General features: G+C 40.6%; 2 protein-coding genes across 2 annotated transcripts; both read left to right on the top strand.

Annotated features, from left to right (window-relative positions):
- Window positions 1-896: 896 nt before the first annotated feature.
- LOC131679243 (thioester-containing protein 1 allele R1-like) lies at window positions 897-14,750 on the top strand. Its single transcript, XM_058959922.1, is given in 11 exon segments — window positions 897-1,019; window positions 1,080-1,272; window positions 1,395-2,067; window positions 2,129-2,211; window positions 2,213-2,767; window positions 2,828-3,028; window positions 12,070-12,112; window positions 12,190-12,298; window positions 12,358-14,221; window positions 14,287-14,440; window positions 14,503-14,750. Coding segments are annotated over 11 exon segments (3,981 nt in total). The 5' UTR covers window positions 897-948; the 3' UTR covers window positions 14,538-14,750.
- A 7,995-nt stretch (window positions 14,751-22,745) lies between these two features.
- Window positions 22,746-24,795, top strand: LOC131679673 (thioester-containing protein 1 allele R1-like). The gene is made up of 4 exons (XM_058960407.1): window positions 22,746-22,832; window positions 22,887-23,079; window positions 23,144-24,460; window positions 24,517-24,795. The coding sequence occupies exons 1-4, from the start codon at window positions 22,765-22,767 to the stop codon at window positions 24,793-24,795; spliced, it is 1,857 nt and encodes a 618-aa protein (XP_058816390.1). The 5' UTR covers window positions 22,746-22,764.
- Window positions 24,796-25,395: the final 600 nt, after the last annotated feature.

Below are 25,395 nucleotides of genomic sequence, written 5' to 3'. Positions count from 1 at the left end.
AAAAATATCTGAACATTATAACCTCCTATTTTTAAGTTATTTAAAATGTAAAAACAAAAAAAATGGCACCTCCAATCTAAAGCATTTGTGCCTATCAAATAAACGAACTGAATAAATCATCATAACGGCAAGAATTTCTACCACATAAAATAATATGACAGAATCAGATTTTAGAAGGGTAGACCTGCAGTGACAACCAAAAGACTAAAAAGATTTTTTTATTTAGCTTGAGCTTTTTTAGCTTGGCTACAAAAAATTAAATTTTACTCACGAGAACCTAACTGCATATTATACCTTCAAGTAATGTTGTATACATTTTAATATATTTGCCCATCACGGTGTTACCAGTTTATATGGAAGCTTGCTGAGTTACTGCACCTACAAACCCACAACTACGGAAACAAAAATATTTTTACCAGAAGCTGTTTACCACATTATAAAAAAAAATCTTGAAAATCGGCGTTTTTTCTGAATTTTTGAGGACTTCACTTGACTTGGCTTTACTATATAGCTTAAACAAATTGAGTAATAAACGTTACAGCTGCGATTACAAGCTAAAGGTAGTACAAATCGTTGTTGACTATTCTTACACCCTTTTACTAATAACACTTTACTCATTACTGCTACTAATAATTCACCTCTCTGGAGATACAAGGATCTCGTTTTGTTTTGATTTCTTAAAAAAAATGATCACCGTCAGCACAGTCATGAGTGGAAGCTCAGCTTAATTGCGAACCATTCTTATCCGGGGATTTCCTTACCTCAGGGAATCGGGACATTATCTTCACGCTTCGCTCGCAAGCAGTATCAGCTCCAGGAGCATGCATCAATTTGATTTGATAGCGCGCAGTAAACTAGTTTGCCTCTGTTACTGCAACTCAACGATGGGAGTTTCATAAACAAGCAAACAAGCTGCCGCAGTGTCTCCAGTTCAGTGAAGAGATCAAGATGAAGCGTAGACTTCGGGTCGTTTGTATAGTATTAGCAATCATTTTTGCAGTTCCAGTTTTCGGTGCTGGGTATTGGTAATTGTAAAAGACTAATACTCCGAATAATAATGTTTTTTTTTTCGTTTTAAGAAACTACATGATATTGGCTCCAGGTAACATCCAACAAAGCCAGCCTTATCAGTTATCGATATCAACATTTGCTCTCGATGATCCTCCAAAGCTGGCCATATCGATTGAAGGATTTTCAGAACATGACGAGGAAATAACAGTCGAACAACAAATTCAACTTCAATCAGATGAGACCCGGTTGATGGAATTGAATGTGAGTATCGTTCTCGCATTGATAACAATGTAGGATGTTCAGTTAAATCAATACCGAAACTGAAGATGAATAATGCTACAATGGTAACTACAGTATTAATCATAATTATTCCATCACCACAGACAACAGCCCTTCAACCTGGCGCATACAATTTAAAAATCCGTTCGCTGTCCGGTTTTAACATCAATCAAGACCATCCACTGCAATTCCAAGGCGCAACAGGTTTAATTCTAGTCCAAACGGACAAGCCTATCTACAGACCTGGTAATACGGTAAAATTTCGAGTTCTGGTGTTAGATGAACGGATGCGGCCACTGGACAAGCTGCAAAGGATTCATGTTACCGTGTATGATCCAGAAGAGAATGTGATATTAGTTTGGCCATCAGCAAAACTTCAAAGGGGTGTCTTTCAATCGCAGCTAGAGATTGCGAATGAACCGAATCTCGGAAACTGGTCCATAGGTGTGAGCGTTCCAGGAAAAGATCACTTACAATCATTTCTTGTAGATGAGTATAAACTTCCTAAACATGAAATACGAATAATGAGTTCAAAAGTTTCAACTCTCAACGACGAAGCATTCACCGTGGATATCGACGCTCGTTACCTTTTTGGAAAACCAATGAAAGGAGATGTCACTGTGAGTGCTCAAACTGGTCATCGGAAGCTCAACATTACCTCCAGAATTCATGGTCTACTGAGAGTTCGATTCGACATCCGAGAACTGATTGATTCTGCTGAAAAAGATAGTAACGCATGGATTCAAGTGGATGTTAGTTTAAAGGAAAGACATACAAGTAGGAGTCAAATATGAATAACATACTGCCATTTATATTTTTAATTTCGGTTTTCTCACAGAACGGATACTGAATGCAACTAAATCATTTCAAATTTTTAAAAGCTACTATGAAATCAGCATGCAAAAGTCGTCCAAATATTTAATCGTACAAGTGTTGGCTCAAAATCAGATCCCAAACGGGAACAAAGCTAACTAATCAACCGGACCAGCTAGCTGCTATCAGCATTGTTTACGTTGGTCAAAATCATTTCAATCACACCGAAGATTTCACCGTGAACACTTCCAACGAAAGTCCAATATCACTGGATTTCTTCGTTCCAATTCAAGCCACTAGAGCTGAAATCGATGTTTCTTTTAACGGGAGCAAGGGTTATTTTTCTCTGGAGAAAAACCCAATAAACACTCCGGAAACGTACCAAATTTCTCTTTTGACGAGCGGTCCAGCAATGCTGGAACAGAACGTTCCCGTACTGGTGCAATCATCTACCCCTTTGAATTCGTTGATTTTTTATGTCGTTTCGAAACATCGGATCATACAAGTGCAACGGCTTTCACCCAATGGCGAAATGGATGTGACCTTGACTATACCGGTGACAGCTGCCATGATTCCCAAAGCAAGGATATCTGTATTCAGTATTCAGAATAATACAATTTTAAGTGATAGCATTACCCTGGATGTGTCTGGCTTGCCAAATACAGTAAGCTGACGCTTATCCAGACTATCTTAGAATGCACTGACTTAAGTCGATTGCTTTCAGGTTGCGCTCACACTATCAGAGCAGCGGGTTGCACCGGGACAAAGAGTCAAATTGACTATCCAATCAAGGCCCAACTCTATGGTTGGTTTGTCAGCAGTCGACAAAAGTGCTTTGTTGCTGGAGAGCGGAGCTTTGCTAACGAAGGATATGGTGTTTAAAGAACTGGAACATGAGGCTACCGATAAGGATTCCGCGGCACAGGTAAGCCCTTTGTATCGCTTGTGGTTATGAGAAACGCACTAAATATGTAAAACGGCCATAACCTAACTGTCTAACACTATTTTCGTCTGTTACTACCGTCTCATTACTGGTTATACATTGGACTGCCCAGAAAAATGGTGAATTTTTGAAAACTCAATCAGCCCAGCCGATTCCCACCAGGAGAGCTTGCTCCAAATTTGAAGCAAATCGGACAAGTCTAGCTACTGGACCACCGTGCCTGAAGTTTGTATGGCATTTTTCAACAATTTATCTGGCATTGTATGCATTGTATTACCACTGAAAGTGAAAAAAAGAAAAATAGTTCAATTATCTACAACTTTGTCGAAGACCGCTAGTCGATCTGACTATGTTTAAAGAAGTTATTAAACTTTTAACAAAGTGATGTCTGAGTCAGTTTTGCATAGGGCCTAGCAGTGCATGGTTTTGTATCAGGACTCGATTCCCACGAACTACACATTTTTGTGAAATAATGGTTATATTTAGCTAATAGTAAGTTCAGAAGAATTGTAGTACATAATACGAGTTATGTTTTAGTTAGAAAATTTTAATTCCACCTGTGGCCACATAGAAAGCGCCAACACGAACTTTTCATAAAAGAGAGTTATAATATCGAGTTGTTCGGAAGAATTATTGCAAAATGCCTGTTCTACAACTTTATGGAAGACGCCTAATTTCTATCTCTCACCGTTGAAAAGATAGTGTTGGCGCCCTCTATGCGGTAACAGGCGGAACTAAAATGCTCTAACAAAAACATATTATTTACTATAATTTTGTTCTCGTATTATTTCCTATAATTTTGTTCAGAAGAATACTATTACTGCTACTGAGCATTTCTATCCCAATCCATTATTTCACAAAAATGTTTAGTTCGTGCGAGTACTGATACACAACCATTCACTGCCAGGCCCCTTGCAAAACTGAATCAGACATCACTTCACTAAAAGTTTAATAACTTCGTTTAATAAAGCCGGACTGACTAGTGGTCTTCGACAAAGTAGTAGACAATTAAATTATCTTTCTTATTTTCATTTAATTTTAAATTTAGATGCATACAGTGCCACCTAGCGGCGAAAATGCGAGCTAGTGGGTTTTCTCCATGTAAATTGTTGAAAAGTCTCATATAAACTTTAGGCACGTTGGTCCACTAGCTAGACTTGTCCGATTTTCTTCAAATTTGGAGCAAGTACTCCTGGTGGGACTAGAAAACGACCCAGGGGTGGGTCGATTGAGTTTTCAAAAATTTATTATTTTTCTGGGCAGTCTACTCAACACCCTACTTAGAATATTTTTGCCATGTTGCAAAAACCGTGCCAATTGCGAAAATCGTGTGAAAACCTTAGTAGCAAATTGGCAATCGAGTATTAGACGATTTTGAAATTCTGTAAATAGAACTTGCAGATTAGCCAAAGTTTTCCTAGAAGTATTCTAATAAGATATCCATGACTATCCGTCGTTTGGACCGCACGCAATCACTTTTCTAACACGCACTTCTTTCGACGCTATTTTTGAAAGCGCTTTTTAAATATCAACAACATATATATTTTTATAGACATACTTCCATATCTGTGAGAAATATTTTGTGGTTGAATATTCCAAGAGATCTCTATGTGTTTATAGATACACCCAGTTTTTTTTACGCGGGGGATACGTACTGCGTAAAAAAACCGCGTTAATTGGAAAATCCGCGTTAAAAACCGCCTTAATTGGAAAATTCGCCTAAAAAACGCATTAATTCGAAAATCCGCGTAAAAAACTCTCAGCAAAAGACTTAGAATATTTCTGGAAGTTTTATTTTGCACGGATTTCGCAATTAACACGGTTTTTGCAAAAAAATATTCTAGGTCCATTTGAATGCAAAAGACTTAGAAGATTTTCAGAAAGATGGAAGAGACGGATCTGCAAGACTCCGTATGGTCCACACCCCAACAATATGGGTATTTTCGGAATGAACTTGAAGAGTAGGTGCCAGAAATTGATTTTGACGCCATTTTGAAATCCAAGATGGTGACTTCCGGTTTAGCGAAATCCGCTATAACCAAATCAATATGGGTACTTTCGGAATGGTCTTGAAGAGTAGGTGTCAGAAATTGATTTTTGACGCCATTTTGAAATCAAAGATGGCGACTTCCGGTTTCGTGAAATCGATATAACCCAATCAATATGGGTTGTTTACGCACTTCACAACTCTTCTTACTTTCTGGATCTCTTAGAAAACTTTGTCGTTGTTTTCACCTGCTCGATCGGGACTTTTTTCTGCATCCACCGCACCTTCCGATGGAGATCGCGCGCGAGTTTAACGGGTTTGTAGGGAACTTGGGATAACGCGAAATAAAAACGAACTTCGATTGATTTGTCTGCGACCGACACCACTGATTGCTTTTAACTATCTGTTTATTGTATGCTTTGTTTACATTCCTAGTCTATGTGTGTTATGCTATAGCTGTTTGACAGCTGTAATGTGGTTGCAGAATCCATTTTTGCGAATTTTACGGTAAGTATTTTACATTGCGTTTCTTATTCTAGGATTAGTTCATTTGTTCTTAGGGCTAGGTCATATTTACAGGTATGTATGCACATTGCATAAAATTTCATTTTCATTTCAGGTTCAATGTTGTGGATTAAAGGTGAGTATTGAACATTCCGGCCGCCAATGAAATTTTAAGGAATTCAACGGGCATTAGCGGCGGAAGTTCGAGCTTCTTGCGATGACTGACGTTCAACGGGATATGAAGATCTGGATTCGTCTTGCCGGTACAGGCCTCCTTACAGCTTCCAGGGTAATTTTTCGAGGTACGTCGGGTCCGACTGCAGGATACTGTCCGGGAGTGGTGTGCTGTAAAGGAGGAACATCTGTACGCGAACTGTTGGTTTGACAAATTAGGATGGGGTACTTAACTTGAGTCAAGTCCCAGCCGGGGGTTCTAGGCACCCACACGGCGAGGCTTGGTTCTTTACAGGTGAACCACGAACCGCTCGAAACCCCCGAGCTTGGGCCAGGATCTCGTCTGGCGACTCATTTCCCCGAATAGGGGCCGGGAGCTCGTCCGGCGGCTCTGTACCCTGAGCAAGGGCAGGGATCTCGTCCGGCGGCTCTGTTCCCTGAACAAGGGCCGGGATCTCGTCCGGCGGCTCTGTTCCCTGAACAAGGGCCGGGATCTCGTCCAGCGACTCTGTTCCCTGAGCAAGGGCCTTCATTTGGCGTTGTTGATGCAGGGCTGCTAGTTGGTGCGGGACTCTGTGCTATGATGGGTGGCGCAACTTCAACCGGAAGTAAGCAGAGCTTCGGGGTGGCGCGTTGAACGATGCCGAAGGTCGACTTCACGGTGGCGATACGAACAAGGCCATTAGGGCCGGGATGAACGCTGAGCACGCGTCCCAGGGGCCATTTCAACGGCGGTGCACTCTCATCTTTGAGAGCGATGATGGAACCAATGGCTAGATTGTCCATGGCTTCTGTCCAGCGGTAGCGATTTTGCAGGGTGGCGAGATACTCCTTGTGCCAACGACTCCAGAAGTTCTGAGTTAGCTGTTGTACTCGTTCCCATCGAGACAACCTGGATTCAGGAACTTCACGGCAATCTGGATCAGGTACCGCATTCAACGGACGACCAATCAGGAAATGTCCTGGAGTAGGAGCAAGCTAATCGGATGGATTGTCCGGCAACGGCGTGATTGGGCGAGAGTTTAGCATTGCCTCGACCCGAACCAATGCGGTTTGCAGCTCGGATTCGGTTAGGTGGACATTTCCGAGGATTTTGCGAAGCAGGGTCTTCACGGATTTCACGCAGGCTTCCCAGATTCCACCGAATGTGGGAGAGCGAGGTGGGATGAAGTGGAACTGTATTCCGTTGTCTGCGCATTCGTTTGCTACGGCATCTTGGTGAACTTGAGTTCGGAAAAGCTTCCGCAGTTCTTCCAGTTCTCGCTGTGCTCCAACAAAGTTCGTGGCGTTATCGCAGTAGATATGCGCAGGCTTTCCTCTACGGCCGACGAATCTTCGCAGGCTCGCAATGAATGTGCCAGTGGTCAGATCCGACACAAGGTCCAAGTGCACGGCTTTGGTAGCCATACATACGTATACGGTGATGTAGGCTTTGAAGAATGGCGATCTCTTATTTCGGAGTGACGTTCTCACGTAAATTGGCCCAGCCAAGTCAACGCCGACATTCTGAAACGGGTACGCCTGGTTGACCCGAACAGATGGTAGATCTCCCATCAGCTGCTGCAACGGTTTGGGTTTGGCACGTGCGCATACCGTGCAGCCGTGAACAATGTTGCGAACCAAGTTCCGTGCGCCGAGAGGCCAAAATCTGGGACCAGCATGGAGCGTCTTATGGTGTTCTCTCGTGGCGATCATGTCGGTGAGACGATGTTTGGGGAGGACGATCGGGTGTCTTCCGTCGACAGGTATTGCAGCATTGTGAAGCCGGCCGCCGACACGAATAATGCCGTCTACGAGTGTCGAGTGCAGATTCCGTAGCTTGGATTTACGGTTTACTTTTCCGACGGTTTCAAGTGGCGTATCTCGTTGGCAAAGTGCTGCTCTTGTATGCGATGGACAAGATTGAGCAGAGTGCAATCAATGTCAATAGCCGTCAATGAGCCGACAAGAATAGGCTGGTGATTCTTGCGGTGGAGACAATTAGCGGCGAAACGTCGAAGAAGTGTGCCGATCCGAAGTAGCTGACGAAAACTGGAATAACGATCCACGATATCTGGCGGTTCTTCACCCACGACCGGAAGGGCAATAGTCTGTTGGACCTCCGGTTGGTCTGAATTTGTGTTCGCTACGGCGTACTTCGCTGGCCAAGGAGCGAATATTGGTTTCAGCCACTGCGGTCCATTCCACCACAGTGCACTGGCAAGAAGTTTATCGAGGTCCATTCCTCGAGAAACGAGATCGGCGGGATTGTCTTCGGATGGGACGTGATTCCAAACGGCGTGAGATGTCAGCTCTTGGATTTCAGTCATTCGGTTGGCTACGAACGTCTTCCATGGAGTTGCGGATATCCAGTTCAAGACGATGGAAGAATCGGTCCGCAGATATGTAATGGCGGCGATGTCGATGCTATCCTGAACTTGTTTCAGAAGTCTGGACAGGAGTTGAGCTGCGCATAGCTCGAGGCGTGGAATGGTTTGAGTCCCCATCGGAGCGACGTTGGACTTAGAAATCACCAGGCGAACTGTACAAGGGCCCTCGGCAGGTATTGACCGGAGATAGATGCATGCGCCATATGCAGACTCTGAAGCGTCGCTGAACCCGTGAATCTCCAAGCGGTCGTAACCCGGACGTAACACATGGCGAGAAACTCGAAGGTGGGCAAGTGCTGAAAGCTTCTGGTGAAATTCCTACCATTCGTGAGCGAATCCGTTAGCCACGGGTGTGTCCCAGTCGAGATGGAGTTTCCAAAGACTCTGTAGCATGATTTTCGCCTTTGCAATGGTCGGTCCAATCAAGCCTAAGGGGTCGAAAAGACTACTGATCTGAGAGAGGATCGTTCGTTTGTTCAGACCGTGCATTCCTTCCAATTCGGCGTCTTGAACGAAAGAAAATCGGTCGACGGTTCCCAGTGGAGGCCAAGTGCAGTTACGGAGGACTCGTGGTCCAAATTGAGTAGTGTTTTCGTCTCTCGAAGCTCCAACGGAATGGTATCAAGAATAGCTTGACAATTCGGTAACGGCGAGAGATTCAGCATCGTCAGAACCGGATAGCAAATTGTCGACGTAGAAGTCGTGGCGGACAGCGGGTTCCGCCAGCGGAAAATGTTGCCCTTCATCATCGGCGAGCTTCTGCAGCACCCTAGTTGCCAAAAAAGGAGCACTGCTTGTGCCGTAGGTGAAGGTGCGGAGCTGGTAGCTCTTCAGTGGAGCCTCGGGATCATCGCGCCAGAGAATTCGCTGCAACGGTTGGTCGATGACATGGACCAAAATCTGCCGGTACATTTTTTCAATGCTCGCAGATATCACGAACTGATGGATTCGAAAACGGAGGACAATCGTCACGAGAGTGTCCTGGATTGTGGGACCAGGAAGCAGGACATCGTTCAGCGAGATACCGGACTACGAGCGGCATGATGCGTCGAATACGGTACGGAGCTTTGTAGTGGTGCTGTCGAGTTTCATCACAGCGTGGTGTGGAAGGTAGTATTGCGGTTGCGCGTCGATTTCATCGGGGCCAATCTCCCGCATATGTCCCAATCTCACGTACTCGTGGATGAGCTGCTGATACATCGCCTTCTTATCGGGACTCGCACCGAGTGAGCGTTCTAGAGAGAAGAAGCGGCGGGTGGCATTGTATTTGTTGTCCTTTAACTGCCAAAGCAGCTCGTCACGCTTGGGAAGCTTGACGACGTAGCGGCCGTCGGAGTTGCGGGTGGTGTTCTTCACGAAATGTTCCTCACAGTATCGTTCCGACGGAGACCATCCCTTTGCATCGTGAACTTCTTCGAGCTGCCAGAATTGGTTGACCAATTCATCGATTGTGCAGGGATTACTGAACTGGCACTTGCGTGGATCGCTGTGATCATGGTTTTTCAATAAGCACTCTCCGGAGACGACCCAACCGAGCTCTGTATTCTGCAGAAGCGGTAACTCTTCCCCGAGCGATATTCTGCCGTATCGAAGAACTTGAAAGAAATGGGTGGCGCCCAGAATCATGTCAATGTCGCCAGTAACATCGAACGTTGGATCTGCAAGCTCCACGTGCTTTGGTATCGGCCAGTGGCGGGCTTCAACCGTCGACTGGGGCAGCTTCGCGGTAATGGAAGGCAGAATGAGCATGGTGCATTGTACGGAGAAGGGAGTGACTCGAGAGAAGATGGTTATAGTGGCCTGGTATTCAACCAGCGTTGTGGTGTTTCCGATTCCGCTTATCGGGATAGCATGCGGCAATCGGATGTGAGGAAGCTGCAGTCGTTCGCAAAGAGCCCCAGAAACAAAGTTGCGTTGGGAAGCACAGTCCAGCAAGCAACGAGCAGTGACTATGCGACCTCTACCGTTACGGATGTTCACTAGCGCAGTTGGAAGAAAAACAGTTCCAGAAATCACTTCACCAGTATGTGATACGAGGGCAGTCTGAGAACTCATGGAAGACGCATGAATGTGGGCTACGTTTGCGATTGAGGTGGAGGTAGACGGTTGCTGGATGGGAGCTTGCGAAACAGACTGGGGAATAAGTGAGTTGGAGCAGACGAAGCAGAATAGGTCGCTGGTTCATTTCCGGCTCGAAGGACCAAATTTATGTTTACTCACTTCACAACTCTTCTTACTTTCTGGATCTCTTAGAAAACTTTGCCGTTATTTTCACCTGCTCGATCAGGACTTTCTTCTGCATCCACTGCACCTTCCGCTGGAGATCGCCCGCGAGTTTAACGGGTTTGTAGGGAACTTGGGATATCGCGAAATAAAAACGAACTTCGATTGATTTTTCTGCGACCGACACCACTGATTGCTTTTAACTATCTGTTTATTGTATGCTTTGTTTACATTCCTCGTCTATGTGTGTTATGCTATAGCTGTTTGACAGCTGTAATGTGGTTGCAGAATCCATTTCTGCTTTATGCTCGCACAGTGGGTTTAGAGTGCGAATTTTACGGTAAGTATTTTACATTGCGTTTCTTATTCTAGGATTAGTTCATTTGTTCTTATGGCTAGGTCATATTTACAGGTATGTATGTACATTGCATAAAATTTCATTTTCATTTCAGGTTCAATGTTGTGGATTAAAGGTGAGTATTGAACATGGGTATTATCAGAATGGTCTTGAAGAGTAGGTGCCAGTAATTGATTTTTCACACCATTTTGAAATCAAAGATGGCGACTTCCGATTTAGCGACATTCGCTATAACTCAATCAATATGGATATTTTCGGAATGGTCTTGACGAGTAGGTGTCAGAAATTGATTTTTGGAACCTACTCTTTAAGATCATTCAAAAAATACTCATATTGACGGTTTATAGTGAATGTGGCTAACCCGGAAGTCGCCATCTTGGAATTCAAAATGGCATCAAACATCGATCTTTGTCTCCTACTCGTCAAGTCCATTCCGAAAATACCCATATTGATTGGGTTATAGCGAATTTCACTAAACCGAAAGTTGCCATATTTGATTTCAAAATGGCGTCAAAAATCAATTTCTGGCATCTACTCTTCCAGACCATTCCGAAAATACCCATATCGATTGGGTAATAGCGATTTCACTAAACCGGAAGTCGCCATCTTTGATTTCAAAATGGCGTCAAAAATCAATTTCTGACACCTACTCGTCAAGACCATTCCGAAAATATCCATATTGATTTGGTTATAGCGAATTTCACTAAACCGGAAGTCGCCAACTTTGATTTCAAAATGGCGTCAAAAATCAATTTCTGTCACCTTCTCTTCAAGTCCATTCCGAAAATACCAATACTATTGGGGTGTGGGCCATAAGGAGTCTTGCAGACCCGTCTCTTCCATCTTTCCGAAAATCTTCTAAGTCTTTTGCATTCAAAAGGACTTCGAATATTTTTTGCAAAAACCGTGTTAATTACGAAATCCGCGCAAAATAAAAACTGCCAAAATTCTTCTACGTGTTCTTTGCATTTAAAAGGACTTAGAAATTTTGTTCGGAAAAAAATCTAAGTCTTTTGCATTCAAAAGGACTTAGAATATTTTTTGCAAAAACCGCGTTAATTGGAAAATCCGCGTAAAAACCGCGTTAATTGGAAAATTCGCGTAAAAAATCCTCGTAAAAAACCGTGCAAAAAACCGCGCAAAAAAACCGCGTGAAAAAAAACCTGGGTGTATCCAGATTTTGTCGCGAACAAGCCCTACTCCGGAAAATGAACACAAAATAAGAGTAGCTGTTTTGTCGTTCACTTTACGCTGGCTCCAGTCAATGGAGAAAGCAGACTAAGTTCCGTGAACGTTGTATTTGGTGGTTAGACTCAGGCTGTCACGCCAAAGACTGTTTGCTCCCAATATTGTTGAACTTAAATACTACGGTACTATACAAATAAAATTATTTTGTTTGTCTTTTCAGACTGACGATATAATTGTAGCCAGTAATGCACATCAACCACTGAGTAAGTTACTCACCATGAGTTATATTTAATTTTACGGTCATTTTTCTTGTGATATGATTAAAATATTCCGAATACAGCTCTAAGTGCTCGCTTTGGAAATTACGATGCCGACGAAGAAGATTCTTACATTCCTCCGCGAAAGGTTTTTACTGAATCGTGGCTGTGGCATGATATGCTCGAAGTAGGGTAAGTATCACCGAATAACTTTCTTCTTTACATTACCTCAAAAAATCCATCCGAACCAGAGCGGATGGCACCCTGACTCTATGGGACCACGTGCCAGATACAATCACCAATTGGAAGATAACCGCCTTCGCCCTAAGCCCAGAGCATGGCCTCGCTGTTTTAGATCAACCAATTTCCCTGGAAGTAACCAAACCCTTTTTCATCATGCTGAACCTACCGAGGTCAATCAAAAAAAGCGAAATCGCTGTAATCGAGGTGAGCTTGTTTAGCTATCTGGACGAAACGCTGTACGTTGGAGTAACACTAAAGAACTCTCGCCAAGAATACGAATTCGTTGACAATCGGGGCCGAAAGGACGCGTCCTACCAAGTGAAAAACGTCGTGCTGACTCCGAATTCCGTGACAGCTACCAAGTTCTTCATCAAACCAAAAAAGTTAGGAGATATTATGATAAAAGTTATCGCTGAATCGACCGAAGCATCCGACTCCGTAGAGCGACTATTACGGATAACTCCGGAGAGTTTGCCATACTTTAAGAAAGCCAAACGCTATATACAAGTAGAAAACTCGACGCAGATCTTCAATAAGATTGAACTAGAAATTCCACGTTATCTTGACGCGGGATCAGAAAATATTAGTTTATCAGTGCATGGAAATTTACTGGGGAATGCTGCTGACAATCTGGATGATCAGATTCGGCTGCCATCGGGTAGTGGAGAGCAAAATGTGCTAAAAATGGTACCCAGCGTTGTTCTGCTGGATTACATAACTAACACTAGAGCGTTTAATGATGTAGTGAAAAAACGAGCGGTGAAATTTTTGGAGACTGGGTATCAAAACGAGCTAAAGTTCAAACGACCGGATGGTTCGTTCAGTATGTTCGGAAAAGAGGACAGAGTTGGAAGCGTGTTCCTGACAGCACTTGTAGCGAAAACTTTACAGCAAGCTTCACGTTACGTGACGATCGACGGTAGAGTAATTGAACAAGCCTACGGTTGGCTTCAGCAGAAACAGAGCAGCCACGGTTCTTTTGTGGAACTTGGCACAGAACACAATCAAGAATTGTCAGTGATTCACAGCGATGAGGTAAGACTGACAGCCTATGTTTTAATTGCTTTCTTGGAAGATCCCCAGATCTCCCTAAAATACAAATCAGTAATCGATAGTGGAACTGAATATCTATCCAAAAAATATTTCGGTTTGAATTCGAGTTACACACTATCACTGATTGCATATGCGCTGCAGTTGGCAGATCACAGTGCAAAACTAGATGCACTGAATGAACTTTTAAAGAACTCGGTAGTCGACCATGAGCGTCAATTGCGATGGTGGGATGTACCATACATGAGAATTGAGACAGCAGCTTATGCTTTGCTAACTTATGTTAGCGCTGGTAGCTATGTCGACCCAAGACCACTCATGAATTGGTTGACCACAAAGCAGTACTACATTGGAAATCTCGAAAATACCCAAACTACTTTTGTAGGACTTCAAGCTCTGGCGGAGTACGCCAAAAAAGTGTCGACTTCAAGAAATGATTACGACGTGACGGTAGGATCCGGTTCGCGAAATCATGCAACCATTCACATAGATCCTTTAACTTCACTGACGGTTCAGAAAATTTCACTGCCTTCAAATGTACGAGTCATTGATGTGACGATAAACGGAACGGGAACCGGAATCTTTGAGCTCGAGTATAGCTACTATTCTAACATTTTGAAAATGAAACCACGGTTCGACGTAACAGTGGAAACACTCAATACCACTTCGGATCAGTATCTAGATCTTACTGTTTGTGCAAGGTTCAAACCCCGGGAGAAATATGAAGAGACATCACTCGTGCTAATGGAGGTTACATTCCCTAGTGGGTATATTGCCTTGGATGAGTCGGTGGAAGAACTGGAAGCATCCACAATTGTACAGGTGGGTCAGATTGAATGATCGTTTTTCAAAAGCTGTAGCTCATTAACATGTTTTTCATATTATAGAAAGTTGCAACAAGACACGGTGAGACTTCACTATTGCTGTACTTTGACTCTCTTCCAGTGCACTACCAGTGTCTGAATGTGACTGGTTTTCGCGAAAGTGAGGTTCTTCAGCAAATTCCTGGTACTTTGAGGGTGTATGATTTTTATGACAATTGTAAGAGACAATTAGACAATTTTTCCTACTGAAATAAAATAATTGTATTTATACCCTTACAGCACGAATAGCAATCGCGTATTTCGACGGAAAATAAGGCTCATGCAATAGTTTTGATTTTTAAAATGGAGACTGTATTGAATCTATAATCGGTGGATGTGATGAATCGTGCTTAGATATGCATTTGTGCTCATACTTATGAATGGATCGTGAACAGAAAAAGCTTTATTACAATTAAATCTTTCAAATGAAATTTCAAATTAAAAGAAGTGCAAACAGTTTAGCAGCTCGTAAACAGATGACAGATCCATTCTCGTATAATTAGTGCTAAAATTTTGACATCAAAGATCTGTGCATTAGTGATGACAAAAATGTAAAAATGTTTGCGTCAAATCATTCTTACAGAACCCTCGAGGAAATTTTATCCATATAATTTGGGTGCCCAAAATATAATTCTGAGTTAGATCTATGTCATTTTTTCCTTGAAAGTGCCCAACTTGAGTTTTTGACGGTAGTTAGGGAACACAGTCATCTATCTTAAAATCAATTTTCATCCAAATCAAAGATGAGAATTTTTTGTAAATCGACTTTAAATTTTTTAAATCGATTTTTGTAGAAGTGGATGATTTTTTTTAATATTTTGACGTAGGACTTCGTCTTTGTTTTCGATATGGGTGTGCACTTTGCAAATTCTACAGAAATGGTATGTAACGAAAAGTGGTCCAATTTTAAACGCATATAATTAAGCCATCTCACGATAAATTTTCATTTTTTTGGCACATATCGCTCCGAAATACTTCTAAGAATAGATTTCAATAGATAAACCCAAAGTTTTTTGATATCATTGTATTAAAAATTTAAATAATGTACAACCTAGTCAAAATATCGCCCATTTACACACAGAAGATAGCGCTTCCAAAGTCCGGCACGACAGATTTGTGTACCTAGTGCGCTACGCTTCTATGAAAACCGTCATCGTCGACTATTTAAAGAACGGCAGGCGGAGCAGATCACTGCGCTGTGTGTTTTCACAGCCAGTGTAGCTGAGCTAGAAGTCCGTTACACTGGCTGTGGAGGTACGCTACCCAGTGCCGTCCAACACGCGACTGAGCTTGTCCGTGCAAACACTATGCTTTCTTTTGTGTTGTGCTCGTTTCCAGCACACTTTTATGTAGATCTCGAACACAATTATTCATACACAAAATCGCTTGTACATTCGAGCTCCATTTGCAAACACGGTTAAAATAATGTCGTGGTACTGGTTGTATTTTTCGCTCTTCCATCATCATCAGCGTTGACTCGTTTTGCTTTGTACACATGGGTTCAATGTTTGAGGCGAATGTAAAGGTAGGTATATCTAATTTGTTAGTAGGACTACCATATTCACAGATTTTTCTGTAATGTCACAGATTTTTTTCACAATTCTTTTTCACAGATGGTAGATTTTTGACATTTTGATGAAAATTTCACAGATTTTTGGAAATATTGTTATTTTTCGAAAATTTATCACAGATTTTTTTTCTGTTTCAGTTATCACAGATGGTTAAAAGGTGTTTTTGACCGAAACACAGATTTCAGTTTATTAGCGGTTGCATGCGTAACCTGCATGACAGCAATCTGTGCTTTCGTTACGCAAAGACGAAAACAAATTTACGCGGGTCGATGGAAAGCACGACGAAAGTTTATTATTTAAGTTCGATCAATTCATTGATTCATTTCCACTACACGTGATTAATTTCCACTCAGCCTATCCTATTTTGATTCTGCTAATAGGTGCATACTACAAAGCCTATTTATGAATGAATACACTGCCACTTGAAAAACCGTTGCAAAAACGCATCTAAGTCCATATATAAAATTGTTTTCGATTTTTGTATATTTATATTTTCGATATATAATTAAGACCACTGCATTCGCTATATTTGTATGCGTACTTTAGGAAAATTTTATTAATGGCAAAATATAACTAGAAAGCTTGGTCTATACATAAAATGTGATTAATTTATCTAAAATTTGATTGTTCTTCACCGGTCCGGGTTTTTTACCACACACAATCGAAAAGTTTTTACAATTTTTAAAAACTTGTTTTGTGCTATAAAGATTTAGTTCCAGATATTAGTTCGGTCACAGTTTTCTCTCTTCCTTCTTCAGATCTTCTCAAATAAGTATAATCGTATTCGATCACCTACTACAAATTAAATGACCTAATAACCAAGAAGATTAGGTTCAATATGTAACATTCGATGTTGATTGGTTGTGCTTAAACTATACGTAAGAAATATATTTGATTTATTATCACTTTAAATGTACTTAAATGCAAAATAAATATTTTAAATTAAGTAGTATAGTCCCACGTCTACATTTCGTGCAACCCCATAGGGCTCCCTCTTTTTAATGTTGAAAAAGGGGAAGATGTGCGGGTTACAACCCGAATAGAATGGTAACGTACAATAACGTTACTAGAAATCATTTTTGTTATAGTTAAGTTCTTGATTATTACCGTCATCGTTGTAACCTATCATAAACCAATGATACCGCGAATCGTATGAATGACAGTATTTATCATATTAGGAGTTCTGACGATACACTGAACAGGTTGTTAAGTATCATTACCATTCAAAAATGTATTTTTTCTCGAACATATTTTTTTGCACAAAAGTTGAGTCTACAATAAAATCCAAGTTAAACTGATAAATGCAACGGTGTTTGAAATAATTCAGGGGCCTTACGACAATCGGAATTATCCCTTGTTTACAAGAATACATTCTAAAAAATCGACCAACCAATAACTATTTCTGGTATGATTCAGCTATGGTTTTTGAGATAAATACGAAGTTTGATCAATATAATTTGAGTGTGCATTAGATCGGCAACAATTTTGACTTTTTTCGGACATTGCTAATTCAAATGTTAATTGAATGCAAAAATCACATGCAAAAAAAATGAACTTTATCCGATAGCTCTAGCTCACCCCCAAGAGGTTTCAAGTTTCTATAGTAATATATATGGAAACTCGGAAATAAAAACTTAAAATCAAACAAAAAAATCTACAGTAACTCTGCATACCTCAAAACTTCTGGTCACATAGCTTATTTTATAACGAACAGATTTGTTGAAGGTTGCATATTGATTGGAAGTTCTCCAACAAAGTTATTTAACTTTGAAGACCAACCGATTTTTTTGACATTGGCTATCCAAAGCATGTGCGAGAAAGAGAGGCAACACATAACTTTATATTAGAATATCTTTTTCCTGCAAAATCGGATCAATTTGCAGTCTTCAGCAATGTTGATCCTTACACCTTAAGCTATATATCTGCAGATTGTGGGATGCACAAGACGATATTGGCATGTTTAAATGAATTTATTCTTTCTTTTGCCTATTTTTCATATATTTTCATATACAAACTTGAAAACTCTTTTTTCATATACAAACTTGAAAACTCTCTTCTGAGTTTTCAGAAAAAGCTCATTTTACGAATGATATGTGATGCCAATTTGATTTAACAGTGTTCCGAAAAAAGTCAAAATTGTTGCCGGTTTAGTGTGCATATAAATCTTTTTCATCGGCATAGTCGAATTCTGTGTCGATAAAGTTTTTGTGCACCTTCAACCTATTATATTCGTTATTATCACGAAAACCATAACTGAATCATACCAGAAATGGTATTTGTTTAATCAATTTTTTACATTGTTTCATTGAATGTTATGTAGAACTTTATAAATGTCATCTTAATTTATATAATACTTACTCATAGAAAAATGATTTAAATTCTATCGATTTACAGGATCCGTTTAGTGCGATTGAACGTCGTCTGCTGAAAAAAAAGCGAAGATGCCAGAAACATGTTTTCGCTTTTACTTCAATCCCCAGGATATCAGTTTAAGAAGTGTTACTGTATATTAAACGATCTTTATAACCAACGATTCTTTACAAAAAATATTAGCGCTTGGTAAATTTTTTGTTACATTTTTTTACATACCTATTCGAAATGCTGATTTTTGAGTATTTGAGTATGGTATGGTTTCTTAGACTACATACTTGTAATGCCTTATATAAATTTACTATACTCAGGCAAAGATTATAATAAGATTTATTATAGTGTCTTATGTTTTCTTTAAGCAAATTATATCAAACCGGTATCCTACATTTTTCGCTAGTTTACATTATAATAATTTATTGTGTAAAATTCGTCTGTTATATAAATAAACAAAAAGATACATTTATTGTAATAGTATAAATAGTCCGTATACAGTTACAATAAGAAGTTTTAGTTTTGGGGGTAGACGTAGCGTAGTTGGTTGCCTTGTACGCAGCGCACCTGGGTTCGAGTCCCGATCCCGCACATACGGTTTGAAACTTTTCATAAGACATTTTTCTAACCCGAAGAGGCGAATGACCTTAAGGTTAAAACCTCTGTAATCGAAATAAAAAAAAGTCTGTTTTGTATGTGAATATTTATAAAATTTAAATTATAACCTTCAGAAGAATATTACTAATACACTGATGGTATACTCTTAATAACAAAATATTCTGATACGTTAATCTAAAATATATGGGGAATCGCACTGCTAATTATACACATTTATTATTTCATCACAACGATAAACGTAACTAAAACGCATGTCATCAAATGATAGTTACCACTCCGGTTTCTCATCTCGTTCAGATCAGAAGCTAGAAATCGATCCGCTACTGACGAATTTTGCACCAACTCGACCAAATATTGAGAACATAAGAACTTTGTCACAAAAAGCCACTTTGCATACTTTGTTTTTCAAAAAAAAATGGATTTCTAATATTGTAGGAGTGATTTTCTCAAAATTAGTCAAATTTTTGTATAAAAATATTCAAAAAATATTTCATCGACTCCTATACATAAAAAAATTGATTTTAAAAAATTAAAGTCGAGTTTCAAAAAAAAACCATCTTTGATTTGGGTGAAATATTATTCCAGGATAGGTAATTATGTTCCCTACCTACTACCAAAAATTTAAGTTCGGCACTTTCAAGGAAAAAAAGTTATTTGAGAAAAACTCTTCCTTGCCCAAACTGATTTTTTTTTCAGTGTATTTTTATCGTAAACTAAGCCAATGAAAGTCATCATCTCAGAATCCAATTGCCCAACTGCTAGTTGCCTGATACATGCAAAAAGTATCAGTAATGAATTTGGTGTTCGTTTGGAATATTACCCTGGTTACTTGTACCTTCCCTGCACCAATACTCATTTTACCAAATAGCAGTACTATAAAACTATGGCCTTAAATCAGTCTAGTAACAATAGTTGTGAAAAGCAGTTCTAGTAAAACTATCATTATGGATCAATTGAATAAATCAAAATTAAACAGTATCAAGTGCTGTGCAAAATTAAGCAATCCGAAGTGTAATCGTAATAATTTGCATCCGCAAATCGCCACCTTGGATTTCAACATGGCGTCGGACATTCATTTCTGGCAACTACTCGTCAAGACTATTCCGAAAATACCCACTTAGTCTTGATTCTAGACTGTGAACTCTGGACTCCGCACTCTTCACGCTGGATTCTGGACACCGGGTTCTGGCCTCGATATTCTGTGCTGTGGACTCTGGACTCTGAACTATGGTCTCTGGGGTCTTGATTCTGGGCTCTGGAATCCGAACTCTACACTCTGAACTCTGGAATCTGCACTGGGATTCTTGACTCTTGGCTCTCCTCTCGGGACTCTGGATTCTAGGTTCTGGTCCCTGGCCTATGAACACCGAACTCGGGTGGACTGTAGGCTCTCTCCTCGGGACTCTGGATTCTGGGCTCTGTGCTCTGGACTTTGGGCTCGGGATACCGGGCCCAGTATTTTGGCTTGAGGACTCTAGGCTCTGGACTCTGGACTCAGAATTCTCGACTCTGTTCTCTGCACTCTGAACTCGGCACTCTTAACCCTGGATTCTGAGCTCTCGCCTCGCGATTCTGTGCTATGGACTTGATTCTATATAGGCTCTGGGTCTTGATTCTGGACTTTGGACTCTGAACTGTGACTCTGGACTCTAAACTCTGCACTCTGCACTCGCAAGTCTGGATTCTGGACTTCGGACTCTGGGCTGTTTCCTCTGGACTCTGGGTTCTGATCGCTAGGCTATGGAATCTTAACTCTGGATTATCGAATCTGAGCTCTGGAATCTGGACTCTAAACTCTGGTCTAACTATTTTGGGTTAGGGGCTCTGGACTTTGGGCTCTGAGCTCTGGATTATGTGCTGAGGACTCTGGGCTCAGTATTTTGGGATGAGAAGTCTTAACTCTGGTTTCTGGTCTCTGGACTCTAGGTTTTGGCCTATGGGCTCTGGCATCTGAACTCTGAACTCTGCGCTCTGGAGTCTGAACTCTACACTCAGGTGTCTGGATTCTGGACTCTGAGCTTTGTCTTCGGAACTGTTGGCTCTGATCGCTGCGCTATGGACTCTGGACTCTGTATTCTCGACACTGAACTCTGGATTCTAGACTCCTCACCGCAGTATTTTGGGTTAAGGACTAGCGACTTTGGATTCTCTCTCTTTCCTCGGGACTCTGGACTCTGGGTTATGGAATCTGGGTTCTCTCCTTGGGATTCTGGGTTCTGGTCTTTGGGCTATGGACCCTGAATAAAAATACACTCTTTTCTTTGAAAGTTCCTAGCTTGACTTTTTGGCGGTAGGTATTGAACATAGGTAATTATCTTGGAACAAAATTTCATCCAAATCAAAGTTGTTTTTTTTTTGTAAATCGACTTTAAAATGATAAATTTCAGTGTAGGAATCGATGAAATTTTTTTTCAATACTCCAAGAACATTTTTGAAGGATTTGTCATTTTTAGACTATATCTATTTGAAATTGGTAAAAAATTGGACCCTTTTCAAAAGACAGTTTAGATCATTTTCGGAAAACCAAAGTATGCAATGTGGCTTTTTGTGACAAAGTCTTCATTTACAGAAAGTTTCATTAAAATCTTACCATGCTGTGAACACCTCACTCTGTGCGCTCACTCATATCGTGAGTGTCAATACATGGAATTCATCGTAGTAACCTTTGACTTTTCCTCCTTCAGCTTTCCGACAGGTAAGATGCCTAATTAGGTATCATACTGGGTGCTTCCTTTTACAGACTTGAGTATTCACATAATCCATACTGTTTGCGGACGCTATATTTTTCCCCTGTTCGGTTTGTCTTGGAAACATCAGTCTCCATCCTAATGTCCCTATGCGATCATTTAGACAGAATTGAAACAGTGCAGGTAAGATTCCTCCACTTTTAGTTAGCACTTTTCCGTGGCGTAACCCAGCAGAGCTACCACCTTACATCGATTGCTGTCGTCTGCTCGATGTGGAAGCTCTGACAAAAAGGCGGAGTACATTCAGAACGGTATTTATCGGGGAAATAATGATGATTACCCAGGTACTCTTATCAATGTGCCTCCCAGAAACCTTATAGATCGCATAACTTTTTAAGACTCGACTTTCAGCGCATCGAGTGTGGTCAGAACGAATCCAGAAGGGCGGTGACCTAAGGTTTAGATCATTTAGATTTTTCTGTTTCTAGTGACGTTTTCCAGACTTAGGAGACTTAGTTTAGAAATGAGAGAATAAATAAAATCACCCTAATATCGAGCGCAAAAAACAGTTCTTATGAAAACAATAACTGTATACGCATTGAGACATCCACTAGAATGTACACGCCGCACCAATAGCGCATGTTTAATGCTGCTGCAAGATTTCCAACAAAGTTCTCATGTAATTAAAATGTACATCAAACACAACATTTATATTAATACATTCCAATGATAGCTCACCCCAGAGCGGTGTTTCATGAAAGCGCAATCGTTCATTCCAGCAGGTAGCTTAGACCGCATGGCATTTTACGCAATTGCATTAAGTACTCTTGGAGGAGGCGCAAAACGTGGGTGTATAAGATTTCAGTTCGGTCAATCTTTTTGTTCGTTTCCTAAAGTATGCAGCGATAATAGACATACGCAGATTATCCAATTCCGCAAAGATAAATCGCATATTTTCGGGGATCTTTTCAAGTTCGAATTATTACTCGTTTATTAATTCCGGATTCATGCGTTACTACCAAAGACACGTGAAACACAACCATGTAAATTACTCGATCTGGCGCGGCAAATGCTTCACATTTTCACATCGTTCTAACGATGCGATGAACTGAGTATTCACCGTCTGCGATAAGCTCTCTGTGGTATATCCCGTGAGATTCACGCGGGGAATCACCTTACGAGAGATGTTTTGCAACGCGAGTAGGTAGGTACACCGAAAAATTGTTTCACTATCAGTTGTTGAATAGTCTTGATGAAAATCAGACATGAAACTGTACTCGTTGTCTGTACCCTTTCTTCCGGTCATCATTGCATTGGTTAACTATAGTTCAGGGTACTTGATACTCCATTACCAGAGTAAATGCTACATTTAGATTTCTCATTGCAGGAGTTACGTCGCATTGGTCCCCACGCAGATCAGAGAATACTCATCAATTTCATTAGCATTGGCCAACGTTGGAAACGGTGGCTATTCACAATATGAGGTGATCTTTCATAAATCTCCCAAAAAAGGGCCAAAGAAAGAACTAAAAAGCGTGATCACTGTTCAGGATAACGATACTACAACAGTTTCGTTTAAGGTAGAAGCATTGCATCATATATTACCTTTGATTATTCTAACTTATCTTAACTAATTTATTCAAGACCGAATCGCTTGATGAGGGTTCCTATAAATTTACTATTCGAGATCTTGCGAAACCAAGTGAGACGCACAATAGGTTCCTGGAAGTGTTTCGAAAATCTTCAGTGATTCTGATTCAAACAGATAAACCAATTTATAAACCAGGTGATACGATCAAATTTAGAGTGCTAGTATTGGATCATGAAACAAAACCTCTGATCAAATTGAAAAGCGTCAATATTAAACTTATTGACAGTAAGGATAATCTTATCAGAGAATGGCCGTATGCGAAAATCCAGAATGGTATATTTCAATCACAGTTGGACCTAGCCAATTTCATAGCTCTTGGCAGTTGGACAATCGCTGTCGTGGCTCGCTCCGGAGATACTAAATATAAGTCCATCACGATAGCCGAATATGTTCTACCAAAACATGAGATTCGTATCACCAAATCTACACTTACTACAATCAAGGATAAAAGCTTACCTTTAACTATCGAAGCTAGGTACACTTTTGGAAAACCAATTAAAGGAAGTCTTTATTTAACAATTGATGGTTCAGATCTTCCGAACAAGACAGAAATCAATGGCCGAGCTCAGATCCGTGTAGATCTTCAAAACATAATAACGGACCAGTCGGACTCGGACGTGGTATGGCTAAACGTAACTGCTAATGTTGAGGAAGCTGGTTCCGGCCATCTCTATCAATCTAGTGCAAATATTCCCATCTACCAAAAACCCTACAAACTCACACTCCAGAAATCATCGGAATATTTGCTACCGGAGGTGCCCTACCGTTGTTGGTTGAAGTTGACCGACCCACTCGGTGAACCTTTTGAGCAACCGGAAACAATTAAAGTGAAGGCAACACGTGACATACGACTGTGGCTCGATAAAACATACATGATTGAGCGAAAACCCGATGAAAATGGAATGCTGGAACTTCAGTTCGAGACTTCCGATAGTACGATGAAATTGGATATTGCCGCGACGTACGCCGGAGAAACGACACACTTTACGATACCAAGTGAAATGGATCAAAGTGGAGATAGACCATTTCTAAAGGTATCTGTGTTGACTGGAAATCCTAGATTGAGTCAACCGGTCGAGCTGCAGGTGCACAGTTCTTTTAAGATGAGTCTACTTCTGTACTACGTGATTGCTCACGGTGAGATCGTTGCAAGTGGAAAGCTGCATGTGAAGGAACTTCGATGGCTAAATTTTCAATTGATGACAAACTTTAAAATGGTACCTAGAGCTAGCTTGGTTGTTATGGCTATTAACAGCAACAAGCTCATCAAAGATGTGGTACAATTTAAAGTTCATGATTTGAACAGTTTTGTAAGTGATATTATATTAATGCCTAGAGTATTCAATTTTGAGCATTTGTTTTGTAGGTCAATGTAACTCTGTCAAGTGGTGAAACAGAACCCCAAAAACAGCTGACAGTAACGGCCAAGTCATATCCAAAATCGATGGTTGGTCTTTTAGCTATTGATAAGAGTGTGCTTGCGTTGGGAAGCGGAAATGATTTGACCAAACAAGCGCTGTTCGAAGAACTGGAGACGCCTATTTTGGCGTCATCTTATCTGGATGAGCTAGAAGTAAGTACTACAGTCTTTAATTCGATTGTTTTCAATATTCTGAACTGCTATGATAACTACTATGGCGGATAGTCTACTAGTTGCGATATTTATTGCCAATAACAGCAGAAATTAATAGTACCCTTATTCTGGTATTAATAGTATGATTTGTACATAATATCTTTGTGAACAATAGTCTCAAAATTATTAAATCATGTGTGTCATTTAGAAAGGCTAGGGATACACCCTACATTAAAAGGTTACTGCATCTTGTACCGTTTATATTAACTCATTGCATACTATACACGAGATTGAGATAATGCGTGCCGACGATTATATCAGTAGATCCGATATCAACCCCAAAGCTCTCCAAGCTCCCATTGTTAGGAGGTACCAACTACACTAACAGCGTTTTCATTTTCACATTGTAATGTGATTGATACTACACCAGTGTAGCGAGCAAAAAAAGATAGACACTCAACTTTGAACGAGGGTAGTCGATGTATCACTGATGCGTGCAGGTCAACTGCATAAACGAACATGTCATAGCAGTTTCACCCTGGAGTGTAAATACGTTGACAGAGACGCAATATATAAAATATGTTACGAAGTGTTTTTAAAAAGTGAGTTTGATTTCAACTAACTTTATTCCTGTCTACTGATTTAGTTTTGACGTAGGAGAATTATGGGTAA

Source organism: Topomyia yanbarensis, chromosome 2, assembly GCF_030247195.1.
Source record: "Topomyia yanbarensis strain Yona2022 chromosome 2, ASM3024719v1, whole genome shotgun sequence".
Classification (NCBI taxonomy): domain Eukaryota; kingdom Metazoa; phylum Arthropoda; class Insecta; order Diptera; family Culicidae; genus Topomyia; species Topomyia yanbarensis.
The sequence above is the reverse complement of the archived record's forward strand: the minus strand, read 5'-3'. Positions and strand labels throughout refer to the sequence as shown.